This window comes from Panthera tigris, chromosome E1 (assembly GCF_018350195.1).
Source record: "Panthera tigris isolate Pti1 chromosome E1, P.tigris_Pti1_mat1.1, whole genome shotgun sequence".
NCBI lineage: Eukaryota > Metazoa > Chordata > Mammalia > Carnivora > Felidae > Panthera > Panthera tigris.
In genome coordinates this window covers 35,928,344-35,943,516 of record NC_056673.1, presented here as the reverse complement: position 1 = coordinate 35,943,516, position 15,173 = coordinate 35,928,344, and the positions used below count along the sequence as shown (strand labels likewise).

The 15,173-nt window shown below is 59.4% G+C and overlaps 2 protein-coding genes across 6 annotated transcripts; one reads left to right on the top strand and one right to left on the bottom strand.

Annotated features, from left to right (window-relative positions):
- Positions 1 to 1,715: 1,715 nt before the first annotated feature.
- On the bottom strand, positions 1,716 to 4,949 carry GNGT2 (G protein subunit gamma transducin 2). 3 transcript variants are annotated; one of them, XM_042966251.1, is made up of 6 exons: positions 4,899 to 4,949; positions 4,230 to 4,521; positions 3,634 to 3,718; positions 3,236 to 3,339; positions 2,756 to 2,856; positions 1,716 to 2,378 (listed from the first exon to the last, which is right to left on the bottom strand). In XM_042966251.1, exons 5-6 carry the CDS (start codon positions 2,837 to 2,839, stop codon positions 2,253 to 2,255), a joined length of 210 nt encoding a protein of 69 aa, XP_042822185.1. In that variant the 5' UTR covers positions 2,840 to 2,856; positions 3,236 to 3,339; positions 3,634 to 3,718; positions 4,230 to 4,521; positions 4,899 to 4,949; the 3' UTR covers positions 1,716 to 2,252. The 3 variants fall into 3 exon arrangements, with proteins under 3 accessions (XP_042822185.1, XP_042822184.1, XP_007085777.1); XM_042966250.1 differs by lacking the exon at positions 4,899 to 4,949 and adding an exon at positions 4,784 to 4,891; XM_007085715.3 differs by lacking the exons at positions 3,634 to 3,718; positions 4,899 to 4,949 and having other exon boundaries at positions 4,230 to 4,625.
- Positions 4,950 to 4,994: 45 nt separating this feature from the next.
- Positions 4,995 to 14,961, top strand: ABI3 (ABI family member 3). Of its 3 annotated transcripts, none has more exons than XM_042966239.1 (8): positions 4,995 to 5,189; positions 9,984 to 10,151; positions 11,242 to 11,418; positions 12,801 to 12,886; positions 13,014 to 13,109; positions 13,371 to 13,456; positions 13,947 to 14,078; positions 14,451 to 14,961. In XM_042966239.1, the coding sequence occupies exons 1-8, from the start codon at positions 5,073 to 5,075 to the stop codon at positions 14,612 to 14,614; spliced, it is 1,026 nt and encodes a 341-aa protein (XP_042822173.1). In that variant the 5' UTR covers positions 4,995 to 5,072; the 3' UTR covers positions 14,615 to 14,961. The 3 variants fall into 3 exon arrangements, with proteins under 3 accessions (XP_042822173.1, XP_042822172.1, XP_042822170.1); XM_042966238.1 differs by having other exon boundaries at positions 13,302 to 13,456; XM_042966236.1 differs by having other exon boundaries at positions 13,299 to 13,456.
- Positions 14,962 to 15,173: the final 212 nt, after the last annotated feature.

Genomic DNA, 15,173 nt, shown 5'->3' with positions numbered 1-15,173 from the left:
AACAAGTAAACATTTTTAAAAAATTAAAAAAAAAAACCACCAAGAATTCTCGTATTTACGTCTTTGCCCTTTCTTGTCCCTCTTTTCCTTCTCCCAGGCCGGGTATGTTGCGAGTGGCTGAATTTATTCGAGGCTGAATCGCAGAATGGCGAGGTGGGGTCGGGAGGGAATTTTCAGGATGGCCTGGGGAAAGCAGTGGACCCTTCCCAGGAGGTCCCGGATTCTGACCAGCGGCCATGACCTCACCAGCAGGCCCTGGGTGCTAAGAGAGCGGGCAGCCCCAGCGGGATCACTGTGTCACGCTGGGTTTGTTTTCCCGTGGGTGACCGTTCAGTCATATCTGGTCGTCTCCCAAGCCAGGAACTCGTCCTCCTCGACAGCTCCCTCTCCCTCGGCCACCACTCAGCGAGGTGTCAGGACCTGAAAACCTTATTTTACCCAAAGAACTCCTCACCCCCATCTGCCCGCTCTAGACCTACGACGGCCAACGCCCCGGATCCAGTGATCATCTCCTTCATTGTCTCTCTGTCTCCGTGCTTTCCCGCCTTCAATCTTGCCAAACACGTTTTCTTCTAACTGCAAACACCCGCCAACCCGCTCCCGGCAGACGAAGGTGGGTTACACCAAGACCCCTCTGCTCACCTCCAAGCCCACATCTCTAGCCGTGAACTCCAAAGCTCTAGGCCCCTCTCTTGTTCCCCCCTGGACCCTGCTTCGGATTCTGTGTCTCTGTCTCTGTCTCTGTCTCTGTCTCTCTCTCTCTGCCCCTCCCTTGCTTGTTCTCTCTCTCCAAAATAAATAAATAGACATAAAAAAAAAAAAGAATATGAAATAAACCATGACATCATGAGGCTATCACCTCCTTCTAGAGGCCTTTCCTTGTTTTCCCTCCCAGGATGCAACTCACTCATTCAGCTGGATTAGGCTGTCCTCCTCTGGGTCCCCTCATCCATCCCCCCCGCTGCCCCCACACGTTGCACTGAGCGCCCTGTATCACGTGAGTCCGCCTGTGGCTCCCTAAGACCGTAATCTCTTTGCTAACAAGGCCCAGGAATCAGCATCCTCCTTCGTGGGGTCCAGCCTCCCTTCTGCGAGTCAGTTCCTGTCCCTTGGCTGCTTAATGCCTTCGCAGGCCTTCTGCTGCAATGAGAGTGAAGAACAAAGTTCTTGACTGCGCTCGCAGAAGGTTCTTGAAGGCTTGACCCCCTTCTCCCTCTTGGGCCTCTGTCTGCCCGGTTCCGCCCCGCTGCCCACCGGCCCGCAACAGTTCAAGCTGACCTTGCCCACAGGCCTGAGTGTCTGCGCTGTGCTCCTCCCTACACCGCCCTTGACCCCTTGACGTCCCCTCCCGCTCAGGTGCACCTAATTGCACACCTTCTCCGCTAAACTCCGTGAAAATAGGAGCCACGTGAGCGTCGTCATTCTTCCCCCCTCGTGCCCAGCACGGAAGAGACACTCAAGAATCTCAACTACAGGGGCGCCTGGGTGGCTCAAGTCGGTTAAGTGTTCGACTTTGCGCTCCGGCCGTGATCTCACAGGTTCGTGAGTTCGAGCCCCGCATCGGGCTCTGGGCTGACAGCTCGGGGCCTGGAGCCTGCTTCGGATTCTGGGTCTCTGTCTCTGTCTCTCTGCCCCTCCCTTGCTTGTTCTCTCTCTCTCCAAAATAAATAAATAAGTAAACATAAAAAAAGGAATATGAAAGAAATCATGACATCATGAGTTGCCAAGCTCTTTTTGTCCTCAAGCCCTTCTGGGGCGATCTAAAGTGACTAGGGGGAGGACCAAGGGATCGGACACATGACAGAGAAGAAGGACCCCCCCCCTCCCACCCCCTACTCCGGCCCTCAACCCAAACTACTCTGAATAGGAATGCCGGTTTGCGGAAGACAGTGGAGGGGAAGACAGGACGGCCCTGTGGAGGAGTAAATGTCTCTAAGGATTCCCGTCTCGGGTCTCAGGGTGTCGCACGCTCTTCAGACCCCCACCGCACAAGGTGCCAGCTGCTGAGCCAAGGAGGCTCTCCTCAGAGGGTCTCCAGGCGGGACCAGCAGTGACCCAGCAGGTGGAGGAGGGGAGAGTCGAAGGGGTTGGGGAACGGACCCCCAAGTGCACGGCCAGTTGTCTTTACTCATGCTGTGGCCCAGAGATGGTGAAAACTGCCTGGCTCCCTGGGCGTCCGGGGACACTCGCGTCCTGGTGGAGAGTGGGGCTGAGGAGGGACTGATGTTCAGGGCAAGGGGGCCCCAGGGCCGTCAGCTTATCACACAACCCCCTTTCTCCTTGAAGGGATTCTTGTCCTCGGGGACGCCTTTGAGAAGAGGGTCATTTCCTGCTTCAGCCTCCACAAAATCCTTGATTTCCTTTCCCGTCTTGGAAATCTGTGAGGAAACAAAGTGTGGCCCTAGAGCCCTTGTTTGTCTGTCGGGATCCATGATTCGCTCGGTCCAAGAAAACAGGTCCTGGGCAGGGTGGGGACAGAGGCTGCAGAGGAAAAAGACCAAAGGGACAGGCAGGGGCTGAGGGGGGGTGAGTTCTTGCCTCTGAGGGGTGCTGGCCGGAGCTGGGGAGGCCCGCCAGGCCGCGGGCCTCGCTCCTGGCCACCCCCATGGGGCTGACCCCCAGCCTCCCTCTGCGTCCTACCTCTCCTGCACCATCCACCCCACCGTCTGTCCCTTCTTCCTGGGGTCCCGGCTCCGAAAGGACCGGGCTGTGGTGGAGAAGAGAAGAGGGGCAGGGGAGGGAAGACGAGGCTTACCGGAACTCTTGTGTTCTTCACTTCCTTCTTGAGCTGTTCAACGTTCATCTTCAACAGGTCCTTCTCGCTGAGCTCCTGGGCCATCCTGCCCCCCGGGACACCTGGGTCCCGGAAAGGATTTCGCAGCTGGGATCGCAGTCCCCGTGAGCCCTCTTCCCTGCCCTGCCCTGCCCCTCACCTCAGGCCCTGTGTATTCACACCCTAGACTCCCTCCCACCCCCTCCCCATCTGCAAAATGGGTATAATGATGGTACCCGCCCTCCTTGTATGATTTTTGCGAGTCCTAGGAAAATAAACGCATCTCAAATATTTTTAACACTCTGGCTGGCGCATAATGAATCGTAAATGCATTTATTATGATGACGATAGTTGCTACAATCAGCACCATCACGACAGGGTCATCGGGAAGGCCTGCCAGGTGCCTCACTTGAATAATTCTAAGACTAAAGCCCAGCCCAGCGCAACCTCAGCCCCTCTCACCTGCCCGGAAAGAATGTGCACTTCAAGTCCCCGACTCAGACAAGACGGTGTTTGAGCTTCCCCCGCTTCTTATCGGCTGGAAGTCTTCAGATAAAGCAGATGGTCTGGAAGCCAAAACCTCTGATGCCTAAGCTGATCAGGGGCTCAGGGTTCTAAGCCCATCCACTGGCCTGAGCCTCCAAGCCCTCACTGCCCCTGGAGCAGATACCCTGCCCTGTGCACCCGCCCTGGTCCCTTAGTGACCCTCCTGGCTTACAGCCAGTCCTCACCCTCCGGCCCAACACACTCCCCTCCCCGTGCCTTCTCTCCCAAGCCCTCCCTTCCCCTCCCTCTGAGCCTCCTCTGAGCCTTTTCCTCTCGGTGAAGCAAGTCCTAGACCAGCTCCTAACGTCCCTCACCCAAGAAACGGTGGTGTCTCCCCCTGGAGCCCTGCGATGACACCTCACAAGTTCCTTGCAGCTCGTCCAGTCCTTCCTTTGCTTACTGCAAACAACAGACTCCTCACTTAGGAGGCTGTGCCTGCCAGCACTTGGGGCCACGGCCACCTCTAACGTCCGGGTCCGTGCTTCTTGGCCTTCACGTGTCCCTCTGAGCCCTGAGTGCGGGTCTCCCTCTCCAATCGCTGAGCACGGGGCCCACATCCTGATATTTCTCTCGGCCTCCTTCCTGAACCACCTAAGGGCTATGCTGTTTCGTAGATCCTGAGCTCCGGCTCAGGCCGACACCTGTCCCACGACAAAGGGACCCTGTCGAGAAGCAGATGCCGGAGACACCAATATGGCCAGTAAGGGATCTTCTTCTCCTCCCTCTGGGTTGACGCAAGGGACGCTGGAAGGGGCTGGGAGGAGGCTGGAGTCCACCCTGACTCCCCCCCCACCGGCTCCAGACGCCGAGCCCCACCCCCAGCTGCGAGTGCTAAGAATTTAAGGGCAGGCCAGGGCCCTGCAGGCCTCCAGTACAACCACCCTGTCCACGCAGGATGGAAAGCACGCACCTCTTGAGACCAGCTCGCTGCTCTGTCCGCCGATGCTTCCTGAAATCCACAGGCTAATCTGGATCTTACACCTGGTGCTTCTCAAAGCCAACTCCTTCCTGTTGTCTAATCGGAGTCCCTCCCGCGTCATCTCGTCTTACCTCCATCAGGCACAGGGCATGGGCCCCAGGTCTCCTTCACACATAAGCCTTCAGAGGCTTGGGAATGCTTCTCAGGGGGCCTCTGGCTGTGTCTTCCCCGTGTCTGAGCCGACTCCTCTTGTGCTGGCTGTGTTCCACTGTTGCTCAACACCCTACGGCCCCCAGCACGACTGGTCTCCATAGCCTCACCACCCTCCACTCCCCAGGCCCTTGGTGACTCATCCCTGAGCTTCCCAAGGAAACCCCCACCCTCTGCCCTTTCCTCCCCTTCCATGAGTGGAAAATCCACCTCCACTCCCCAATCCCCCCAGAGCAGGCCAGCCCCCTTCCTCCTCCGTCTCCCACCCCACCCCCACCCCCCACCCGCCTAGCAGTTTCCTCTCCAGGCCCAGGGAGCAATCACAGCGCCCCGACCTTGGCTTCCTCTGCTGGGAGGGATTGGGGGGCTGGGCTCCCAGAGGGGCCCCTGGCTTCCCCCTTCCTCTGGGCAGGGGGCAGAGAGTCTCAGGCCCAGGGAACAGGGACTCACTTCCTCTTGTCCCGGAATGAGCCCGCCTGCCCTTTGCAAGCAGGTTTGGGTCTCTCACGCAGAGGAAACCAAAAGCGGTGGGGGGGGGGCGGGGAAGGGAGAGCGACCAATCAAGGACAGGGTGAGGCGCAAAACCGGCGGCTCCCAGGGGAGCCAGCCAGAGGCTGGGGGGCCATGGCCGAGCTACAGCAACTGCAGGAACTTGAGATCCCCACGGGCCGGGAGGCCCTGCGGGGCAACCACAGCGCCCTGCTGCGTGTCGCCGATTACTGCGTGGACAACTACGTGCAGGTAGGCAGACGGGGCACAGGCCCCGAGGGGCCCGGAGCCCACCTCCAAGGCAGGACCACGGGAGCCATTCTGACAGGTGCTGGCGCGTCCTGGGCCCCGGCTGGGAAATACTCCACCCCAGGCCCCGGCTTCTTTCCAGGCCCCCGAAACTTCAGCCCTGGTGCTGTGCTACCCAGCCTGCGCCCACCCCACCCCCCCCAGGTCCCTCCTCTCTCCGGGAGCCTCAGAGACGCCCCGGGACAGGCCACTCGTCTCCTTCCTGGGTCCCGCTCGCACCCAGAGGCCCAAAGCCGCGTCCACATGCAAATGCTGCCGTCGTCCTTCCTTTCGCAGGCTGTCTCCAGGTGAGACCTCAGAACTCTCCAAACAGTGAACTTGAGAGAGACCGGGGAGAGAAGCCTCTCCCCGGTATCTGAGTGAGAGGAGACAGACCTCAAGACCAGGCTGGGTTAAAGAGACGGGGTCTGACGCAGAGGCAGGGGAAGGACAACGTGATGGCTGGGAGCCGTCTCCCGGCAAAAGACGACCATCGTGGCGTTTTAGAACAGTTCCCTACATTGTATAGTTGTTCCGAGACCCTCAACGTAGATTCGTGGATCGAGGGAAGAGGGCCGAGGGAAACTTGGCAATGACTGAGCACCTCTGTGTTTTCATTAATGCTCGTAAGCACCTTATGAGACAAGTAGTGTCATTCCTCTTTCGTAGGTGAAGAGCCAGCAGCTCAGGGAGGCAAGGTGATTTGTCCAGGGTCACACAGCTCGGATGTGACAGAGCTCGGCCTCGGCCTCCCGACTTCTGAAACCGGGCTCTCTCCTTTCCCCCTTTCCCCTTCCCTGACATGCCCTATGAGGCAAAGCCAGCTCATTCGCACTGGAAGGCCCAGGGACGGGACCTCCCGGCGGGGTCGAAGTGTTGGAAAAAAAAAAAAATAATGAAAGTAGCAAGTACTTAGGGGAAAATGGCAGATTAAAGAGGGTCGATGATAACAGCAGTCAAAACGCTCTGCACCCTTCCTTTGCGCAGGCATGTGGCCCGCATGGCCTCTGTGGGTCCTCACCCCCCCGTCCTGAGAGGGGAGAGGGGCTCTCACTTTACAGCCAGGAGGCTGAGCCTCAGAAAGCCGAGCTCGCTTTCCGGAGGTCTCCAAGCCGGTGGCCGAATCCGGATGCGAACCCAGAACTCTGACTCCAGAGCCCATCCCCAAACCTCTAGGTGAATGTGCGACCCTGAGAAATAATCGGTTTGCGGAGATGTTGAGTGACCCGTTTGTGGAGGACACGGACCGTGTGGCTCGGAAGGCAGCCGGGTTCTCGTGGTGCTGGAGGGCATTCTCTTCTGGACGAGGGCAGAAGGAGTTCTGTCCGTAGCCTCTGTGCACCCCCAGGACCTTTCGGATGGGTTCTCGCTTCTATTCACCACGCGCACAGGGGATTTAGGGGTCACCGAGACCCGAGTCCCAATTTTTTTCTTTTCTTTTTTTAGTGTTTATTCATTTTTGAGAGACAGAGAGACACAGGGCATGAGTGGGGGGAGGGGCAGAGAGCGAGGGAGACACAGAATCCGAAGCAGGCTCCAGGCTCTGAGCCGTCAGCACAGAGCCCGATGCGGGGCTCAAACTCACCAACCGCGAGATCATGCCCTGAGCTGAAGTTGGGCGCTCAACCGCCTGAGCCACCCAGGCGCCCCGACCTGAGTCCGGTTTCTAACTCCGCCGCCTACCAGCGGCAGGACCCGTGGCAAGATACCCTCTGATTCTCACCCCTTTCTTCGGGAAGGTCACACGGGTTCAGTTGTGATCATGGTCAAAGCAGGTAGCCCGGCACCTGGCCCTTAGTGGGGGCGGGGGGTGATAAATGGAAACGATTACCATTGCTGCCATCATCATCATTCATCGGAACGATGAAAGGCACAGGCAGATAATGAAAGTCAATTCCAGCGAGGTGAAGCGGCCCTTGTAAAAATACCGAGGGCATCGAGAGCCCTGACCCAGGTCAGAGACCCCGGACCCCTGCTTCCTTCACTAACTAGTTGACCTCGGTTACCTTACCCGGCCTCTTTGAGCATCTCCGTCTGGGGAGCAAATGCCTATGAGGGGCTTGGGCAACTTCTCAGAACTGCTCTTTTTTTTTTTTTTTAACATTTATTTATTTTTGAGACAGAGAGAGACAGAGCATGAACGGGGGAGGGGCCGAGAGAGAGGGAGACACAGAATTGGAAGCAGGCTCCAGGCTCCGAGCCATCAGCCCAGAGCCTGACGTGGGGCTCGAACTCACGGACCGTGAGATCGTGACCTGAGCTGAAGTCGGACGCTCAACCGACTGAGCCACCCAGGCGCCCCTCAGAAGTGCTCTTAAACCAGGCCTGGTTCCCATGCCCTTGGGCCTCCCTCAGCCCCAAGGCCCCAACCAGGTGTCAGGAAACCCGTGGGGAATGGGGGAGGGCAGGCTGGGGTCAACTGCAGAGTTCTCGGTCAGAGTCCACTGAGTTTACAGACAAGGTAATTTGCATCATGAATAAGCAGCGGGCCATGAAGGTGGATCTCACACCTGCGTACCTCCAGGCCCGACTGTGGGCCAAGCCCAAACCAGGGGTCAGCAGGTATCCAGGCCCCAGCCTCCCAGAGCTGGGCCCAAGCAGACACTGTGCTATCTGGGCTAACCGTTCCACACATCGGTCCTAGCAGGGGACCTGGGGGGAGGAATCTGGGTGGGGACCAAGGAGGAGTCGTCATTGCCCCATTCTGGGCCTTTGTGTCCTCACCTGTTAAAGAAAGGTCTTGCACTAGAAACTAGACCTGCTATCCTTTCTGGTTTAAACACCCCAGGTTGATTTCAGGTTGATTTCTTCGCCTTTTCAAGGCTCTTGGTTACATACGCTGATGAGGTATAAACTCTGGGCAAATGAGTATCTAGCTGCTGGAACAGAAAGGCAGGGAAGGGCCGCCCACAAGGATCTGGGCCTGCCCTTTGACTCCAGCCTGGCTCAGGCCACCCTGGAGGCGTCCTGCTCTAATGGGTTCTACGCCTTCTCTCCGCCGTCGGGCCCTGAGGAGCACGCAAGGGCCTTTAGCAAGGGGGCAGCATGGTGCGTCCTTGTCCGTCAGTGCTCGGGCCTGGCCCAGACTTGCCCTGGACTCACCCCTACCCCCTAGAGAGGGGGACAGGCTAAATCACAGCAGTGTCATGATCTGACCTGAGATGAGGAAGCTGCGTGGGGAACCAAGTAACCAGAGAAGTTTTGCTCCAGTGCCCGTGGTCTGACTGGGCACTGAAAACAAAACAAAACAAGCAAGACAAAACAAACAAACAAACAAGCAAAACCCTCTTCTGTCTTCGGCCATTCCCTGCCCACCGTTCCACGGCTGACTGGCAGTATGACTCCGGCCAGCACCTGGCACAGCGCCTGCCATGCACTAAGGAGATGCCCAGAAAGCGTTTGGGGTCACAGTCAATTCATTACTTAACTCACAAACGCGTATTTATTAAATCTCGTCTGTGCGTTGGGCACTATTCCGGGGTAGGGTACAGAATAAAACAGACAGGCTCTCTGCCTTCACCGTGCTTACGTGTTAGTGTATGGGAGGGCGGATGGGAGGGGGAGTCAGGTAATAAAGTAAATAGATCAATCATTTCTGACAGTGCTAGGTGCTATGAGGAAAAGGCTACAGGGGAAACAGGGAAGAGAGCCAATACAGAAATAGGCTAGGAGAATCTTAAGGTGGTAACAAAATATGTCTCTAAGGAGCTGAGACTTAACAATAAGGGTCCTGGAAATAAGTACAGTAAGTGCAAAGGCCCTGAGGTAGAAACAATCTTAGCTTGATCAGGAACAGGAACCTAATGGCCAATGTGCATGGAGGGGGGCGGTGCGTGAGAGGGGGTGGCAAGGGATGAGGGGGGACAGAAAAGCAGAGCCCACCCTGTGGGGCCCTATATAGGCCATGGTTGGAAGTCTAGATTTACCGGATTATCAGTGTATTGTTCCCAATACGCTGAGGGAATGAATGAATGAAGTCACTCGTCTCTGGGCCTCAGTTTCCTTGTCTATAAAATGGACTAGGTCACTGGTTCCCAAACACCACCCCGCGGACTGGAGAAAAACAAGAAACCCGAGAGTCACCTGGGGAGCTTTTAAAGGCACAGACTCATTGACCGCATTTCCAGGGCTTCTGGTTAGAACGGCTGGGATTGGGGCACCCGGGTGGCTCAGTCGGTTAAGCTTCCCACTTCGGCTCAGGTCATGATCTCACGGTTTGTGGGTTCGAGCCCCGCGTCGGGCTCTGGGCTGACAGCTCGGAGCCTGGAGGCTGCTGCGGATTCTGTGTCTCCCTCTCTCTCTGCCCCTCCCTGTCTCTCACATTCTGTCTCTCTCTCTCTTTCAAAAAGAAAGAAAGGAAGGTCTGGGGTGGGGCCTGATGTCAGTTGGTTGCTTCTTAAGTTTGAGACCGTCTCTTCCAGCCAGTACTAGCCTCCCCTTTCCTTTCTCCATTTCCCCCTTTATCCCCAAAGGTCCTCAGGAGGTGGTGGGGTCCATCTTCAGCCCGTCTCTTCCAGGAGGGATATCTTTCCCTCCCCTTGCACCCATTCCTCAGGGCTGCACGTTCGCTCCCCTAATGTCCCCGAGCCCCTCTTCCTACACCATCATTCTTACGGAAACCACGGCAAACCTCCAGCGTTCCCGCTTTCTCCCAGTTCAGCCCCCACATTCCCTCCACCCTCTCCCACCCTACCCGCCCAGCCAAGGATCCAGCGGAATCCTTGGGCTGGCCTCAGACCGGGGCCGTGTGTGTTTCAGGCCACAGACAAGCGGAGGGCGCTGGAGGAGACCATGGCCTTCACCACCCAGGCTCTGGCCAGTGTGGCCTATCAAGTGGGCAACCTGGCCGGACACACTCTGCGGATGCTGGACCTACAGGCGGCCTCCCTGCGGCAGGTCGAAGCCCGTGTGAACACGCTGGGCCAGGTAAGGGGCGTTTCGGAGGGCCTCTTGCACCGGCCCCCCATTCTTCAGCCCCCCCTGCTCGGCCACTGCCTCCGGCGAATACTTTTTCTCGCCTTCCTCCAAACGCCTTCCTCCACCACAGAAGCCTGGCGCTTCCCAAGCATTTTGAGCCTCCTCCTCTCTGGTTATGTCTCCGTGCTGGGCCTTGCCGCCCTCCCAGACTAGGAACTCCTTGAAGGCAGAGCCTTTTCCTGCTCTGAATTCTCGCCGGCGCCGTAGGCAGCAGGCCTGACCAACCCCGGTTGGCCGTACAGGACAAGAAAGAGGAAGAGGGGCCTCGTTTGCATCTCGACCCCGGGGTGGTAACGGGCTAAGTTGTCCTAGACCCGAAGTGTTTGCCGGGCAAGGCCGTCTTCAGCCCTGAAGACAATGCCACCACGAGACAGTGGCCCCCCGCCCATCTAGCACACTCACCCTCCTCCTTCCTTCCTGGATCCCTGGCGGAGGAATTGCCCCATCAACAACACGCTCAGATCCACTGGCACATCAGCCTGGCTTGCCCATCACCCACGTGTTCGCGGCGGGGTGTGTCTTTTCCTCTCCCCCCCCCCCCCCCCCCCCCCCCGCGGACCGGAGTTCCCACCCTCTGGATGCTGTGAGTTGCCCCACAGAACATTCCAAGAGGAAGCGAATTCACTTATCCGTCCCCCCAAGAGAGTCAGCTGATACAGCCTCGATTCTCCGCCCCCTCCACGTGGTCCACACCGTCCACCTCCGCTACCGAGCCAACCCGGGGCTCCGGTCTCCTCCCAGCATCTGCAGGGATGCCGGGTTTTCTCTTTTCCGCTGGATCCTGCTCCAGCTAATAATAACCCTCATGCTCTTCCAGCAGGAAGTCTCTCCAAAGTGGCTCCTTCCTCCCCTGGCAACTCTTTTCCCAAATGCTGCGTGGCCTGCGGGGGGGGAGAAAATGTACTCTTTCTCTGGATCTCTCGGCCTCCCATGGTCCCCACCCCCACCCCAAGTCTCTAGCCTCCTCCTCCCTTCAGAGGAAGGGCACTGGGGCGGAGGCCACCTCCCCCCTCTGTCACCTCAACCCCTGTCGTGGCAGATGGTGAGTATGCATATGGAGAAGGTGGCCCGAAGGGAGATCGGCACCTTAGCCACTGTCCAGCGGCTGCCCCCTGGCCAGAAAGTCATCGCCCCCGACAGCCTCCCTCCCCTCACGCCTTACTACCGGAGACCTCTCAACTTTGGCTGCCTGGATGACATTGGCCATGGGATCAAGGTAGAGAGAGGGCCCCTCCTCTTCCCCACAACCCACCCTCTCCTGTTCCGTGTCTCCCTTCTCCCCGGGCCCCCAGTTCTCTTCCACGACCATGTTCTTGTCCCAACCCGCAGCCCTTTTTTTCCCGTCACTCTCTGCAGCCATCACCTTAGATGGACCCCTACTCTCCGAGCCCCCTCCCCCTCCTTCCCGGCCCCTCCCTCCATGGCCGCCTTTAACCCTGTCCCCAGATGGTCTGCTGAGGGTGGGGTCCGAGCAACCCCCTTCCGTGGGGGCTGGGTGGGTGTGAAGGGGAAGAGGGGAAGGGAGGATGTCAGGGGCGTGCATGAGAATCGTTCCCCAGCCACACACAGAGAACAGCAACTTCCTCTGTCTGGAGGTTTGAGGTCACCGTGCAGAGCACTCACCCCGGGGGCTGCTGTGGGGGTGGGAAGGGGCAGGGATGTGGCCACTCAGAGGGGACCTGCGAAGCCAGGGGAGCACGGCCACTGACATTTTCTGCTTGGCTCATCTCCTGAGAGGGGGGAGAACACACACGGTCCATTTCGTCAACATGCCAGGCCAGCTTAAGGCTCCCCTGGATCTAAAGGACCTCTTAACACCCTTAACGGCCCGTCTCCCCCAAAAGGGGTCTCGAGAGGGCACTCCCTCCTCCAGCCACCGGGCCTCCCCACCAGTGAGCTCTCCTCATTGTCCAGCTTCGATTCTTTCTTTGCGCCTCAGCTCGGGTCCTTTTTGTCTCGTGCCTCGCGGAGTACAGCAGAGGGCAGCGTTCCCCAGGTCCGCGGACTTGGCGACACCCCACCAGTAACGTGTGGGCTCGCCCTTGCCCTGTGTGCACTTTAAACGCCCTGCCCCTCTCTGTCCTGAGCTGCCCAAAGCCAGCTCTGCAGGCCCATCCAAATGACGGGTGGGACATTGCTAAGTGTGATGGTCCCCTCCGCCCCCACCCCACCTCCTGAGCCCCGCGCGCGCGCGCCTGCCGGGTTAGGATCTATCAGAATTCGAGACCACCAAGCTGGCCACGGAGATGCTTTGGGGAGCGAGGAGCGAGGTGCGGATGCTAGGCTGGGTGGAGGAAGTGGCCGTCAGACCGCGTCTGCTCAGGCTTCCGTCGGGCCTGCGGCCCGACTAGAGGCCTGGGGCCCAGGCAACAGCGAGCCGGGCGGGGGGTGGGGGGGGGGGTGGGTGGGGGTGGGTGGGAGAGGGGGCTGGGAAGTGGAAGTGGGAACTTGCTGTGAATGCGCTCTCCCTCCCAGTTCTCGGTGCCTCTCCCTCATTTCCTTTCTGGGACCAGGGAGGGTACTGGGGAGGGGTTCCCATAGACGTCAGCCCTGTCCCCTGCTTCCTCCTCCCCTCCTCCCCCCCCCCCCCCCCCGCAGGATCTGAGCACGCAGCTGTCGCGGACGGGGACCCTCTCTCGAAAGAGCATCAAGGCGCCTGCGACGCCCGCCTCCGCCACCCTGGGGTGAGGCCTCGCCATCCTCAAACTTCCTCCTCCGCCAGCTGCCCCCCTCCTCCTCCCCGTACCCGACCCCCGCTCGCCCCGGAGCCTTCCCGGCTCCCCTGACGGCACCCCTCCCCTCCGCCGCCAGGAGGCCACCGCGGATCCCGGAGCCGGTGCAGCTCCCTGTGGTGCCCGACGGCAAGCTCTCCGCCGCCTCGTCTGCCTCTTCCCTGGCCTCTGCAGGGTGAGCCCCACAAGTCCAAGTGAGGGGGTTGAGGGGGCCCCCTACCGGTTGTCAGGGGGACTACTAGGGTCCAGAGGACTCTCATCACAGGCCCCGGGGCTAACGACTGGAGGGGCGGGGCCAGCTGGGGGATGCTGTTAGGGGAGGTGTCCCCCAACCTAGCCGAGCCCCGCTTTCTCTGGACTTCAGCAGCGCCGAAGGTGTGGGTGGGGTGTCCGCGACCAAGGGGCAGGCAGCACCCCCACCCCCACCTCTCCCCAGCCCCGTGGCTCCACCTCCTCCACCGGCCACCACGGAAGTCTTCCTGCCGCCCCCTCCGCTGGAGGAAGTGTCCCTGCCCCTGCTGGGTAAGGAGCCCCGCTCTCTCCTGGCTCCACTGTCGGGGGCGGGGTGGGGGGGTCTCTTCTCACCTCCCAACACCCCACCCCACCCCTATCCCTCTGCCTGGAATTGGCTCGCCTCAACTCCGTGCCTGCTATCTACCGGGCTCTGTGTTCAAGCTTCCCCTCCATTTTCTCGCTTGACCTTAACAGCCCTACGAGGGTGTTCACACTCTGACTTAACAGGTGCAGTCGGGGCTGACAGGTTAAATTAAGTCGCTTGCCCCAGGGTCACCCAGCTCAGTGGCAGAGCTACACTGCTCAGTATTTTTGTGTTTGCTGAGCGCCGACTGCATTCTAGAGACCCGGTGGGGGGGACCGTGGTGGTGGAAGGCTGCAGAAAGATGACCTCCGATGGGTAGATCCTGGAGCCTTGCTTCCGAACAGTGAAGTTTTCTGGGGCCAGTGGAGGGGGTTCCCGGTGCATATTTGCAGGCTTTCTGCTTTCCCCTCCCAGCACCAGAGCTGCCCCTGGACCTGCCCCCTCCTCCACCCCTGGACGTCCATGAGCTGGGACTGCCACATCTGCCCCCACCAGGCTTCGGGCCAGAGGAGCCCAGCTGGGTCCCTGCCGCATACCTGGAGAAAGGTACCTGACTCCCGGGACTAGGGATCCCCCCACCCCTAATACTCTAGAATCTTCAAGGGTGTGAGCCTGCTACACACACACACACACACACACACACACACACACACACCCTATTTTCTGATGAGCTGACCGAACGTTCACCCAGGAGTGGTGAACCAAGCTGGACAGACAGGCAGCTGGCCCGGCACTGAATAGTAATCCGGCTGGGGAGGGGTCCCAAGAGTTTTGGAGAAGACACTCCCCCCCGCCCCCATCCCACTCCCTGCAGCCGCCTCCCCTAGACGTTGCCTGGAATCCCGTCCAGGGGCCCCTGCACCCCCCATGGTAAGGCAAGAGGCGCGTCTCACGGCACCCTCTCCTCCCGCCCTGCAGTGGTGACGCTGTACCCATACACCCGCCAGAAGGACAACGAACTCTCCTTCTCTAAGGGCACCGTCATCTGCATCACACGCCGCTACTCCGATGGCTGGTGTGAGGGCGTCAGCTCGGAGGGGACTGGATTCTTCCCAGGGAACTACGTGGAGCCCAGCTGCTGACAGCCTGGGGCTTTCTGAGCTCCCGCCCGGAGCACTGCGCTGCGAGCCTCTTGAGCTCCAGTGCAAAGTCAGCTCCAGAGTCAAGGCGGGACCCGGCCTGCCCACCTGTGAGCTGTGCCCGCCCCTTCCCCCTCCTTTCGGTGGTGGGAAGGGGTCCTGGGGAGAGAAGGGATGTATCCGAAGGCCTGCCGCAGACAGGAAAGAACCGGAAGCCAAGGACTTTGGTGATCTTGTCCACAGAAGACCCACCCCTCCATGCAGCACTGAGTGCCAACTTTGAATAAAACTCTGATGACCTCCTGGTGATTGCCCCGCAGGGCTGGGGGGCCAGAGAGGAGGGAGTTAAAGGCTCCTGCTCATTACTGAGCCCCCCCTCTGCTGCCGCTGGCAGCAGTCTGTCCCCGTCTCTTCCGTCCTCGTCCTCGTGAGGTGGCCCCTACGCCAGCCCCCTGGTGCCCCCTCTGCATTGACTGAATCTCCTTTTTTGGCCCGTTGCTCGCTGTGTTACTGTTCGGGTTGGGCTGCCCGAGCCGGGCGCTCTTCCCAGAGTGGGGACCAA

Coding starts and splice junctions, on each gene's coding strand:
- GNGT2 (XM_042966251.1), bottom strand. CDS start 2,839: ATGGCCCAGGAGCTCAGCGAGAAGGACCTGTTGAAGATGAACGTTGAA. Junction 2,379..2,755: donor TGAAGAACACAAGAGTTCCG/GTAAGCCTCGTC, acceptor GTTTCCTCACAG/ATTTCCAAGACGGGAAAGGA.
- ABI3 (XM_042966236.1), top strand. CDS start 5,073: ATGGCCGAGCTACAGCAACTGCAGGAACTTGAGATCCCCACGGGCCGG. Junction 12,887..13,013: donor CCCGCCTCCGCCACCCTGGG/GTGAGGCCTCGC, acceptor CTCCGCCGCCAG/GAGGCCACCGCGGATCCCGG. Junction 13,110..13,298: donor TCTTCCCTGGCCTCTGCAGG/GTGAGCCCCACA, acceptor TCTGGACTTCAG/CAGCGCCGAAGGTGTGGGTG.